Source organism: Erithacus rubecula (assembly GCF_903797595.1).
Source record: "Erithacus rubecula genome assembly, chromosome: 2".
In the NCBI taxonomy this organism is placed as follows: domain Eukaryota; kingdom Metazoa; phylum Chordata; class Aves; order Passeriformes; family Muscicapidae; genus Erithacus; species Erithacus rubecula.
The window spans coordinates 92,436,196-92,449,555 of record NC_136685.1 but is presented as its reverse complement, the minus strand read 5'-3'; the positions used below and the strand labels follow the sequence as shown (position 1 = coordinate 92,449,555).

General features: G+C 43.3%; 1 protein-coding gene across 1 annotated transcript in view; it reads right to left on the bottom strand.

The window, feature by feature from the left end:
• DISP1 (dispatched RND transporter family member 1) overlaps positions 1-6,182 on the bottom strand; it is an 83,525-nt gene extending 77,343 nt beyond the window's left edge. The window contains exon 1 of the mRNA XM_079297531.1: positions 5,337-6,182. Within this exon, the coding sequence (XP_079153657.1) occupies positions 5,337-5,458 (122 nt within the window). The 5' untranslated portion in view covers positions 5,459-6,182. The remainder of the gene's footprint in view (positions 1-5,336) is intronic.
• Between the last annotated feature and the right edge of the window lie 7,178 nt (positions 6,183-13,360).

Below are 13,360 nucleotides of genomic sequence, written 5' to 3'. Positions count from 1 at the left end.
CTGTTACATAGCATAAGAGTTATGTTGTACTATAGACAGCACAAGAATGTTTTTATCATGCTGTGTTTGTCTGTTTCTACAAAAACAACAATGCTATACATAAAGACACACAGCAAGACCTTTCTTCAGAGACTTGAATGCAGAAAACTGATGTTATTTCCAGTCATATGTTGACTGGAAACCAAGTTTTTCATGTCTCCCATAGAGAATAAAGATGGAAGGGGAATAAGAACAGGGAGGGCAGAAAGGATGTTTCTTTCACAGCTTCTATAAGTTGTGTACACTGTGAGCAGCATCACTGAGGACACCCAGCATGGCACACAAACATGTCCCTCCTGAGGTTACCACACAGCTTCTCTCACAAGGGGCTGAAAGTCTTAAGCTGACTCCACACCACAAGATCTCTGATCGTGTTATCCCCCCTCAAAAGAATGGGCTCCACATGCCCCATTCTCATTTCCTCCCACACACTCCAAGAACATGCACCTTACAGTCACTAATTCTTTTTCTGGTGGCTTTCAGGTGCATTTCTACTTAATTTTAAATGGCACTTTCCTGCCTAGTAATCTCTGCCTCTCCTCAATGCCACCTTTACCAACCAGAAGACTTCATGATTGCAAGGTCCATGCTGCTCTACAACACCACCAGCAATCTTTAGTCTTCTGTGATCCCTGGCTTTGCCCCATTCCATTTCCCACCACCACTTTTGTTGCTTTTCTTTGTCCCACTCCCCTGACTTGATTGCTTCCACTTCCAAATCTCCCTCCAAGATCACCACCTGACACCAGTTCCCTTCCAACAACTCTCCTAGATAGATTTATTTCTATTAATACTGCATGCTGGAGAATCTCACACAGAGAAATTTAAGCTGCAATTTATAAGCAGAGAGTAACGGTCAGCTTAAAAAAACAGGATTTTTTCACCTTTATAAAACTGCTTCAGAAACAGCTCTGAGTTTCCCAACCAAAGACTCCTCTCTGTTATCCTAGCTTTCACCAGCTCAGCTGGACTGTGTTCCTTGATGCCCAGAATGTTTCTCAGAATCTCTTGATTTCAAATCTTAGAATCACTAAGGTTGGAAGACACCTCCAAGTCCAACCATTAACCAAACACTGCCAATCCACCACCAAACCCCATCTGTAAGCACCACACACATGTTTTTTGAACTTTTCTAGGGATGACTCCATCACTTCCCTGGGCAGCTTGTTCCTGTGCTTGACCATCCTTTTGATGAAGACATTTTTCCCAATCTAGACCTCCTCTGGAGCACCTTGAGGCAGTTTCTTCTTGTCCTGTCACTTGGTACCTGGGAGAAAAGACCAACTCTCACCTGTCTACAGCCCCCTTTCAGGTGATCATAAAAAGCAGTGAGGTTCCCCTGGGCCTCCTTTCCTCCAGACTAAACAACCCCAGTTCCCTCAGCCACTTCTCATGTGACAGATAAAATTCACACTTTTTTGATTACTGCAGGCCTCAAAAAATCAGAATTCAGATAGAAATTTCCTGTGGCTGTTCTATTAATGTCATGACACATTTAACAACAGCATTAATGTATCACACCTCAAGGAAAAAAAAAAGCCTTAAAAGCATATGATACTGAAAGAGTTTTCCTTCTTACAGAAAAGCTAAAATGAATTTTGTTTACAACAAAATTGATTTGTTGATCAATTATTTGCATTTAAAAACTTCAATGTCAAACAAGCAGCAGTTACAAATCTTTACTGCTTTTGCATTACAGTCTTCCTGTAAATGTATGATTTAGAAGCTGCAATCTACTCTTACACCAAAGTTAAATCAACCTGCCTTTTTTTTTTCCCCTCTTTTAATATAAGAACATTTTCACACCTTCCCATAGTATTTAACTTTTGCTGCACTTCACACCAAAGCCCTGCTGACTTTGTAAAAACCACCTACAGGAAATCACACTAAACTCAGAAATACCATATGGCTGCTGAATGAGAAAAGAGCCATGGTTACCAAACCAAATTAATGCCACTGATCACTTTAAAGAGAGATAGATATAGGCTTGCTAATTACTTGAGGTGCTTATTATGTATTTCAAAGTTTGAAAGTAATTCTATCCCTCTATCAAAGCCAGTAAATCAATCATCTCTGTTAAAAGCTTAGAGAAAAAAATCAAGCTTACTGCCCAAATAAATCTATGGTGAACATATGAGAAACATTACTATGAAAGCCATTCAAAAAGCCTCCTCATGGGAAAGGGTAACATTATGAGAACTAAGTGTTTTCACATGTTGTTTTTACCTTTGTTCTTTCAAAGTCTTACTTTTCACCTCTTCTACCTCTTCAAGATTTTTTTGGAGGCTACTAATCTGAATTCCATCTCTTTCTTCTCAAGGTCCCCTGGGACTGCTTCTCCCCCATCACTGTGCTTTGTTCCTGCTACAGTAATTCTCTGAGCAGTCAAAAATAGCTTCACATGGCATGCTCCAACAGAGCCAGGAATCTGTGATGGTAGTGCATTTGGAAAGGAGGAGTGAAAAAGAAACTGAAGAGAAAAAAACCAAAACACATTCTCAGCAATGCTGTGACTCTGTATGCTAAGAAAGCTTCATCCTCCAGTCGTGTCTCCCGTGCACTACCTGAGCAAGAGAAGGCAAATCCATGGAAACAAAGTATGGCTCTCTGGACAGGAAAGCCCAGCCACAGACCCTGTCCTCTCCCAGGTGCCTTGCAGGCAAACAGACATGGCTGTGGCCTTATTTATCACTCCACATATCCTACAAACAACCTTAACTGGGCTGCAATGAGTTCAAAAGCAGGCTAAAATAATGGAAAACCCAATCATTGCATTTTATCCCCGACAGACACACTGTGTCCCTTGAAAAAGGGGAAAAACCACTCCTGAGTCAGGGCACAAAGTTTCAAATCCTGAGGCACCATTCCACACTTTGCCCCACTCTGGTGTCAAGTCCTCACCTCAGCATCCATCTGCTTTTAACCAACATACATGTTCAAGCTTCTAATCTCAAAATAACTATCTCCTTCAACTAGGCTATGATATTACTACAGGATGTCACTCCCTTCACTCTAAAGGAGAAAACAAATCTTCCTGTGGAATCTGATTTTTCTTTCTATTTAATGATTACCAAAATGTCCTACACTACAACAATGGTAAAGTTCTGACACTCTCCTCTGAAACAGAACATGAGTGTCAAAGGCTGTTTTGTTTTCCCACTTTAACATTTAGGGATAATTACTTAAACAAAACAGCCCTCAGCTGGATATTTGCCTCTTTAATTTGTATTTCAATTTACACAAGCATTCAGCAATCAGCACAGCAGACCCCCAGTACTAGTTAAGAGTTTTTGGAAGCTACTAAAAAAACTAAAGAAGGACAAGTCATTTATTTTACATTCAGAGAACAAACATATGTAAAATAAATATAATCTGTAAATGTTATATACATTCTAATATAGTGTAAATGTTTGATTACAAGCTTAAATATCTGCCACGAGAGACTACAAATCACAGAATCTCCTGGGTTGGAACAGAACCACAAGAATTATTCAGGCCAGCTCCTGCACAGGACAATCCCAAGAATCATACTGTGTGCCTGAGAGCATTGTCATGCCAACATTTGAAGTATTTATATTTTTCTAATACACTTTTCCCTGGCCCCACCTTGGCAGTTTGACACTGGATCTCTTCCACACCCATCCCTGCAGGCTGCTTGCTTCAGGCTCTTTTTCCTTGTCCAGTTAAGAAATCCCTTATTCCTTCCAGTCTCAACTGGAAGCCATCTGCTTCCTGGCACCTATTTTTGCCTGTACTTCCAGCAGTCAACACCCTTAAAGCTGAGCACTTTTATAAACCCACTGACAAGCCAGATGCCTTGTCCTAAGTATTTGTTACTACTCCACAGATTTGTCCAAGCCAGATATTCTATAACAAGCTACTTGCAATTCTGATCAGAGAGTTTTCATTCATTTAAATCACACACGTGCTTACAGACATGCTTTGAGTAACTGCAGCTCTTCATCTCTCTCCTGAAGAACTGGTTCTCATTTACATCCATACAACGTGAACCATCACCCTTTCTGCTAAAATGCATTTTTCCATCTTCTCCAGAGGCTGGGAGAAAGAGATGGAGTGTCCTATTGCCTTACTCACAGAAAAGTTTTTCATTAAACTTCTAGTACCCTCTCAGCCTGTGCTAGGACGAGGAGGTGCAGAGCCAGCAGGTGAGCTGTCCCTGCTGCAGGAACTAAGCCATTCCCAAAGCGGGGTCCAGCGACAGCTCCACAGACAGCAGGGAACCGGCTGCTCGCACTGAGCCCAGAGCCTGCAGAGGCTTCCCGGCCCCTCTGGACAGAACTGTGCCCCAATGGTCTCTCCAACACTCCTCAGCATTGCCCACCGCCGCTGGACAGAGCTGTGCCCCAATGGTCTCTCCAACATCCTCCAGCATTGCCCACCGCCGCTGGACAGAGCTGTGCCCCAATGGTCTCTCCAACATCCTCCAGCATTGCCCACCGCCGCTGGACAGAGCTGTGCCCCAATGGTCTCTCCAACATCCTCCAGCATTGCCCACCGCCGCTGGACAGAGCTGTGCCCCAATGGTCTCTCCAACATCCTCCAGCATTGCCCACCGCCGCTGGACAGAGCTGTGCCCCAATGGTCTCTCCAACATCCTCCAGCATTGCCCACCGCCGCTGGACAGAGCTGTGCCCCAATGGTCTCTCCAACATCCTCCAGCATTGCCCACCGCCGCTGGAAGCGACGAGCAGCCTCACCGCACCATCGGCTGTGCGGGTCACCTCGGGAATTACCGTATCCTTATTTCCCAAGACAAAGGGTGCCACACGAGCTCCCTTTCCAGACCACTGCCCGCAGACCTGCTCTCCAGGAGTATTTGCTCCCAACAAATAAAATAGGCAACTACAAGCACCGTGTGTCTGAACAAAGGGCAGGAGCACGAAAGGCTGATCGCGTCTCAACCCGTAACGAACGAAAAAAGTTAGGTGCTTAAACACCTTTAAATAAAGAGGGAAAAGAAAAAAAAAAAAAAAAAAAAGGCCACGGGTCCCAGTAAAATAAACACAAAAGATTCAAAAGTGAAGGTGAAGAATGAACTCATTTTCCCCAAACATTTTAAGATACGGCTCAGCCGACACAAGGGCACCTCTGCCCCCGGCAGCGCTGTGCCCGCGGAGCGGCCGCCGCTGTCCCGCGGCTCCCCGGGGCGCTGTCCCCGGACCGGGGCTGTCTCCCGCCGCCACACGAGCGCGGGGCGGCCCCGGCCCGAGCCGGTGCCTCGGCGGCGCGCAGAGACCGCCCCGCGGGGCCCGCCCACCCCGCCGGGCTCCTCTCACCTCGCGAGATGGCGGCTGCCGGCGGCGCGGCCCCGGAGGCGGCGGCTGCCCGTCGTGGCGGGCCGGGCGGCGGCAGGAAGCGAAAGGCGGCCGCGGCGTCCCCGCCGTGGCGCAGTTACCATGGGACGGACGCCCTCTCCCGCTCCCTCCGGAAGTCACCGCCGGCGGGGCGGGGGAAGGCGGGGCGGCCGGCGCCGCCATCTTGAGCGCGGCGCCCGGCGCGGCTCCCGGCGGCCGCCATCATGAGCGTGGCGTGGGCTCGCCTGAGGGCCCGCCCCGCCTCTGAGCCCCGCCCGGCTCTGTGTGCGAAACTCCCCGAAGAACCGCAGTCGCATAGCCGCACTTGTGAAAAATGTATCGGAACTGCGGGAAAGTAGTGTCTGAGGTTGAAAGGATTCCGCTTTAGTCTAAAGATATCACACCGCGAAGGCCACAATGGCCCCCAGAGTTTCATCCTCGGCAGTGACACAGATCAGAGCCCGTGCGATGGACCACGCCTCCTCTCTACAAACATGTCAGTATTGCCTATGAAATTGCACATAGGGAATAACATTATCTGTACAGATTAACCCGGTGCTGAATTCCTAGGAAAAGCTTGCTCCAGACGTAATTGTTCCAATTAGCCTCAGTTTTTAATTACATGATTGCGTACTTTTCTGTCCCAAAAGGCGTCTTTCTCATTTAGTGCATAGAATGGGCTGAAACACGGACGTGGAGTTTCCTAAGCTTTGAGCTCAGTTGTAATTTTTAAACCATAGTAAGACGTGGGATAATCCGCAGTGATCCCTTGCACATGACGAGCTGCTTCACTTTCATCCTGTCCTGAGGGTCACTGGCTCCCTAAAATCCCTTCTGAAGCTCGTGGAACTCCCTGGTCAGGCTGCTGACAGCCCGAGTGAGATGGAATCGCCTCCTTCCCTGCCCAGGGCTCCCTCTGGGCTCCGTTCGGAGCGGGTTCACTGGGGGCTCCTTGTGATCTGACCCTGAGCACCATTGCTGTGTCTCCTCCATCGGCCCGCGGGTTTGCCTTCGTCAGGTGGGGCAGAGCCAGAGCACCGGGAAACGCTGGGAAACGCTGGGAAACGCTGGGAAACGCTGGGAAACGCTGGTGGCTTTAACATTGTCAGGTCTGGGACTAGAGCCGCGCTCAAGGAGTGTGGTGACAGGCAGGGAGCATATGAATTCGGGAGGAGACTTTTCTGTAAAGCATCATGAGCAAGCGAGAGAGGGAAAATTCCACTTTCCCCCATCTGACTTCGCTGTCAGCACTAGTCACTTATCATGTTCTGTCACTTCGTCTCTAATTGCACCAATTTCTTCCATAGACTCAAGAAACAATTGAGTTATGCCATAAAGCTTCTGTAATTCCTATGACTCTTTTCTTTCTTCCCTCCCGAATAGATTACAGGATATTATTTATGCTGCAGCGATCGTCCACTGAAGTACACCAACATCAAGAAATGTAAAACACCGCTTTTCCACACCCCAGCTCCTGTCTTTCAGTGCCATCTTGTGCCCACTCATGGAAGAGATCGTGTAATTTAATGGAATTTCTCCTCCTCAGCTCGATTTGCTAGAATTAATGCATTTTGGAAATTGATAGATGGCACCTATTAATACAATATTTCTCTATATAAATCTAGCGATATATGACTTCATATTTTTATTTTATGGCATTAAATTCTGACGCAGATGTCTTTTGCATTAATTAAATTAAAATCAATAGCACTCACAAATCAAACATATGCATATATATCAGTTATTTACTTTTGGCTGTGCTGTTCTCTGTAATTAATTAGATTGCTTTGGGAAATAGTGGTCTCATTAAAAAAAAGTACTGAAATAATTTATCACCTTGTTTCATTTTCAGCTCTACTGAAAAGATGTAGCTCCCAAGATCCAAGCCCATCACAATTTCATTTACGAAGTAAATCTGCAAGTCTTGGAGTAAAAGGAACAAGGTGATTTTTAAAGCAAGGAAGAGACAAAAAATGAAGGGTTATCCAGAGATCATCTGACTTCAGTTTGTTATATTTTGTCCCTTCATGCCTTTCTTTGCAGTGATGGCTGGTTATTATTCTCATCAGCAGCAAAATAGTTCTTAACCTTGAAACACCCTTGGCTGTCTTTTACTGTAGCACATAAACTTGAGAGATGCACATGAGGGAGTTAAATCATCTCCCCATATTACTGCAAAGAAAGCACTTAATGACCAGTACAGATAATTCCCCCTCGAAGATCTCAGGCTCTAAATTAAGATACAAATTGTGGGTAGCAAAAACAACAAAAGGAATTTGAATACAGAATTCTTGTGCACATTCAGATCCTTGTTTTTATGCAACAAATCTTACCCTATTTGCTACCTGGCCCTGAAAGAAGTGTTAAGTCACTATTCTCTGAATTAATCCAGCTAAAGAGGAAACAAAACAAGGTGCTCAGCTGCTTTCATTCTAGCAAAAATCTAATTTAATTAGAGCAATTTCAGATCACAATTCTGACAGCTGTGTTTATCACACTTTCTTCAAAGGATAGAAATTAGCATTGACTGACATTAGCATCAAAGCTTATTTATTCACCCGCCCACATCCTAGCAGCCCTTCTGAGTTTGTCTGTTTATTTAGCACTTTAATAACACCACAGTAAATAAGATTTCATTTCAGAGCATGCATGTTTTTTGTCAAAGCATTTAGTGCAGGCTTGTTGGAATGCCACAGTAGAGGCCCTCATTGCAGGTTTGATGAAAGAGCACTGGGAGTTCTCCAGTAAAAGCATTTTAAATGGTTAACAAGGACATAGCCTGGGATCTTTTTGTTTCTTTTTTGTCAACAGCTAGAAAATATCTGTCTTTCAGCAGTAGCCAGAGACAGCCTGTCAATCCTTAAGCTGCAGAAGACTGCCCAAGTCTATCAAAAGCTTGGATAGGGTGGAAATGGAGTCTCCTGCAGACATGACCCAGACAGAAATGGGTGACCACAGGCCTCCTCTGTCATGCTTTGCTTCCTTATGAAATCAGGAGAAAGACAAGCACAGCTCTGTGAGCAAAGAGCCAGTGTGGGCATTTTCTGCCTTGCAGTGGAACATCAAAACTAATGAGGGAAATAGCTCTTCCTTCCCAAGGTTTATCATGTGCAGGCAGGACAGTAGCCTCCCCTAGACAGTGCTAGCAGCCTTAGCTGAAACAAAAAAAATCAGAGCCCTCACTGAAAGTTGTCATTCAGAACATGAACAAGGAGCAGCATGGCTGTAAAATTGTCTCTCCAGTGGGCATAGTTCTAAAGAAACATCAAATTTAATTAAAAAAAACCCAAAACAAAACAAAGGAAACAGAATAGAGAATAACTAACAGTTATTAAACAGTTAGAGAATAACTAATGGGAATAAATATCACTGCTTTGACCACAGAATTACTTTCTCAAATCCTGGGACTTAATATGCAACAGAATCACCATAAGACAACGGTTCTGTGTAATGGAAGTAATTTCATTTTTGATATTTCATCCAGCAGTGCAGACAGGCCCGTGGAGTGTGCTGTCTTAGCTAGAACACTTACTGAGTCTGACCACTGGTTTATACAGCAAGAACTGAAAAGTGACAAATTCAACTCTCCAATTCTGAAAGTAGGAAAAACCAGAAATGCCAAGGAAATGAGACACTCAGCAGCTGGTTGGTGAGACAGAGAGATGAAAAATTCACAACTTTCAATCACTCACAGCACATGTTATGCAGTAAAAGACTGAATTCCCAGTTTTGTTTTGGAGGTTATGTCACTTCCAATCTTTCCTGTGAGACTCGAGCTTGGCTTATGGTGGTGATTTGCATGTGGATGAATGAAACGTCTGCTTTCAGGGATTGTATTACTGTCTTGGTTTTCTCTAGTTGAGAGAGAAAACAGCTTTTGGGAGGTATATTTCCCTTGCAAATATCCCCATGCTCTAAACCATTACACTCAGACTGACTTAAAAAAAAAACCAACAAAATCAAAAAACAAAAAAGTAGGAGAAAGAAAAAAGGTAGAGGAGGCAACAGCATTAACACTGATTTGCATTTCAACTGAAAGCCCAGTGGCTGGAAAATTTTGTTTATTCTGTTTAACTAGCCAGAAACCACACAGGCCCATGTAAACCCAAATTTTGGGCATGGTTTTTCTCAATTACCATGAAAATGTCAGGGAGAAGCATAATTTAAATATCCCTTCAAAAGCATGTCTAGAAAACTTGTCTTGCATAGTACTTTACACAGTCCACTCTTCCAGTGGTTCCCCTCCCTTTCTTCAGACACATCAGTAACTAAAAATGTAGAACAATGGTAAGAGTAGCTTAGGACAACATTCAGTATCACATTGGAGATTACTGCAGCAGGATATCAACTATGATAAGAGTATTCTTCTTTTATTTGATTAGTTGATTTGTAAAGCAAATCTTCCTTCTTTATGAATACTGACCAACACTTTAATCTGCAACAAAAATATGGAATCTGGAGACCAAGATTTAAGAAAACCTCTATTAATAAGGTTCAGCTATTTGCTTTGCTGAATATAGGTAAATTTTACATGTTTCTACTCAGCCAAAGTTCTTTTTGTTTCTACTTGTTTACTTTGATGAGTGAGAAAAGAAAAAAATTGCATTTGCCCAGACCAAAAGAGGATTCTGCAGGCTGGTTTAGGGACATCAGGGTATTGGATTCCTTTGTAATGACCCAAGCAGGAAGTTTTCCATATTCAGAAGTCATCAGCTAATGAGAGTTTCAAGACCCATGCACCAGAAAATAAGAGCTCCAGGTAATGGGAATCAGATGACAAGCTCCAGTGGTCCCTTTACCTTAAATAAAGCAGCAGATGCCACCGAGGTCATGTTCTTCCTCACAAAACTCCCTTTTCACTGCCATGATCGTGGGTTTTTTGTCTGCTGCACATTAAATCTTGCTGGCTGGGCAAAGGGAGGGGATGTGTTGTGACACAAGTGGGTAAGAATTCACTCCTAGCCTATTAGGTTACTTTAATCAGAGAGAAAATGGCACAGTAACAATTGGTGTTTAGTTGTTGAGACACTTTTTGGGTCACTTCTGAAACTTCATTAATATGTGAAAAAGCATGTTGTGAGAAAACCATTGTATTCTTTATTGATCTTCAACACTCTGTACCCTAAGGTGTCTTTTGTCACCCAAAAAAGTCCATGTCATTTCCCTCAGAGCTTTCTCCACTACCTCCCTGTTTCTGAAGATAAACCAGTAAACATTCATTAGATAAAAGGCAACTAATGTAGATGTCTTCTGTTAGGAACATTTAAAAAATGATAATTGTCCCAGTGCTTCCACTTACCTTGCACTGAGTCTCCATCCCATAAGGCTGATTTATGGCTGTAGCTTAAGTGGTGAATAGTGACATTTGCAGTACCAGAAGCCACAAAACACAGTTAAAACTTGAAAAAGCAACAGTGTGGAAACACCATCAGCAAACCTGCTGTTACATTTCAGAAATGAACCGGTTTGCTTTAGCAGCAAAGAGCTGCAAGAAGTTGTATTAGAACAGGGAGGATGAGCTGCAATTGCCTCTGGCTCATGCTTCAAATCCAATTCCTGTGCTACCCTTTTCCTCTCAAGTTACTCTCTCCACTAAGCAAGCCTGCTGTTAAATAGGTTTATGTATCAAAGGTTCATATTTAAGTCTTGTTAAAGAGAAATAAGAATAGAATTTGTGGATAAGAACCAAGCTCAAAGGAAAGATCTCAGAATATGCTGCCAGAGCTGAGGTCCTGTTTTAAAATTCAGTTGTATCATGCATAAAACTTGAAAAACTACACTACCAGTTTTAGATACTGCTTTTCCAAAGCAGACATTCACTTTAAAGCACAAACTGGCACAAGCTGACACTTCAGGCTTTCAGGGAAGTTGTGTTGCACCTAAATTGCAAGAGCCCACGTGTGATTATTCTCTAAAGTTAAACTGGCGAACTAGAACTTCAAACACAGATTCAGACAGTTTCAAGTTTCAACAACTTTTGGGACCCCTTCATTAATAGACAATGAAAACTGGATTTAAAATATGAAGAATAATCTGTTATCATTACATTAAAAGAAAAATCCCATCTTTTCTGTATAATTTTGTAGCTAGAAAAGCTCCACCACACATTTCACGCATCCTTAGTTACAGAATTTCACCCACCTGATCATCCAGGATGTGTTTCCTCAAGAGGTCCTGGGACTTACCTTGGATCAGCTGAATGTCCTGTACAACACCATTGTTGCAGGCATTAGTAACCAGTCTTGCAGCATAACAAAGCAGCACAGGTTATTTCCTTACAGGCAGGAATTAGTAAAGGATAATTGGAGTTACCTTACATCATCCCAACAGCAAACACCACTAATAGAACCAGGAGAGTTGCAACAGAGCCAAACCCTTTAGGGACTTTCAGAGAACTGGTGACAGGAAAAAGGTTTAGAATTCAGGTTTTGGGAAGAGTTTTGTGTCACCTACATTCCCAAAGGGCCTTTATGCTTAGACAAACTGAATCCTGTACAGTGTCATGTAGTTAGTGACCTGTCAAAAAACCCTCACCTAATTATTGGATCAGGCTGAATTTGGGCTGTTGCCTATTGCAAAGATGCTCATAAAGGCTCAACTATTTTCTGTTTAATGTGAAAGAAGTTGCCTGACATAAGATCATAAAAGCTGCTTTGTTGGTCATTTTTCCCTCGAGAGAATGGCTTTGTAGTATGTCCAAGGACACTCAAGTGCTCTGGTCTGCAAAGCCAGTGTGGGTGTCCTCACCACATCTAGTTTTTTGCCATGGCTGTTGCTGAGGAATGGTACCCCTGCCTCTCCCTGGGCACCATCCTGCTGGGAAAACTTGTGGCTTTCTGTCCCTCTTCCCCAACACTTGGCAGGGACCTGTAACAGTGGAGTGTCCAGGAGCCCCAAGAAGGTTTTATTTGCAATGCAAGGTTACAACACAACAAGTTCAACTTCACATTCCAGTGCTGTCCATGGGAAGTGAAAATGAGTGGAATGGACAAAGATTTATTTATGGTGATCTTGTATCTCACAGGGTGATAGATTTTCATGGTTATACAGCAATTACTTTCCTGTGGCCACATTGATTTACACGGAAAAATTTCATATTTGTATTCCTATAATCAGGCCAGGAAAAATCAAATGTTCTATTTAAACCAATTTTTTTTTTTTCATTCAGTGGTAAATTTTTCAAGCTCCTCTAAATCTGAGTTCTGAACTAACTGTACCTGAGAAAAAAAAAATTGTGAGAGAAAAGATCTGTTTTATTTATTCCAACTCATTAGCATTAAAATCAGTCAGGGGTGAGGCTGGTTTTGCAAGGGGAGATTTTTCAGGCCAGGTCCCTCAGCAGTTCTGTGCATGCCCAGCACTGGGTTCGAAACAACTTTTCATTGGCATTTGAGTCTGTTAAATTTACCACATTTATTAGTATTTATGCATTAACAATTTGCAAAATCAGTTGTTCCTCCACTCTGACTATGCATTATTTACCTTATCCAAAAGAACAGCTGGACACTTAAAATCCTAGGGCAGTCCTATAGCACCATTTAAAGCTGCAGCCCCAGTGCAGGTTTCAATCAAATGCACTATTTTTCCTTGAAACCTGCCTGCACATACATCCCATATCTGCATGGCAGTGAGGAGCAGTCTGAAGGATATTGCTGTAGCTATGAAATATCAATACCCCCATGGCCACAAATGCAATGTCTATTTGTTTCTCAAAGCAACTAAACCCCCTGCCTTTTACTTAATTATTATTTCAGTTGTGGTTGTCCTGGATGATATTAAAAGCAGGCAAAGTGCATCTGTTGGATAGCAAGAGGCAAGTCTGTGTAAATTGTAAACTAGAACTCCCTACAACTGAACAAGCATAGGGGCACACAATAATTTCTGTCTCAGAATTCCTGCAGTAGGTGGATGCCCTTGGTTACCTCCACAGGCCGTGCTGCCCATGTGCAGCTGGTCAGGACGTTCTCTGAGCTGATGGAGGGGAAGAGGTGAAACCCAGTGACAGT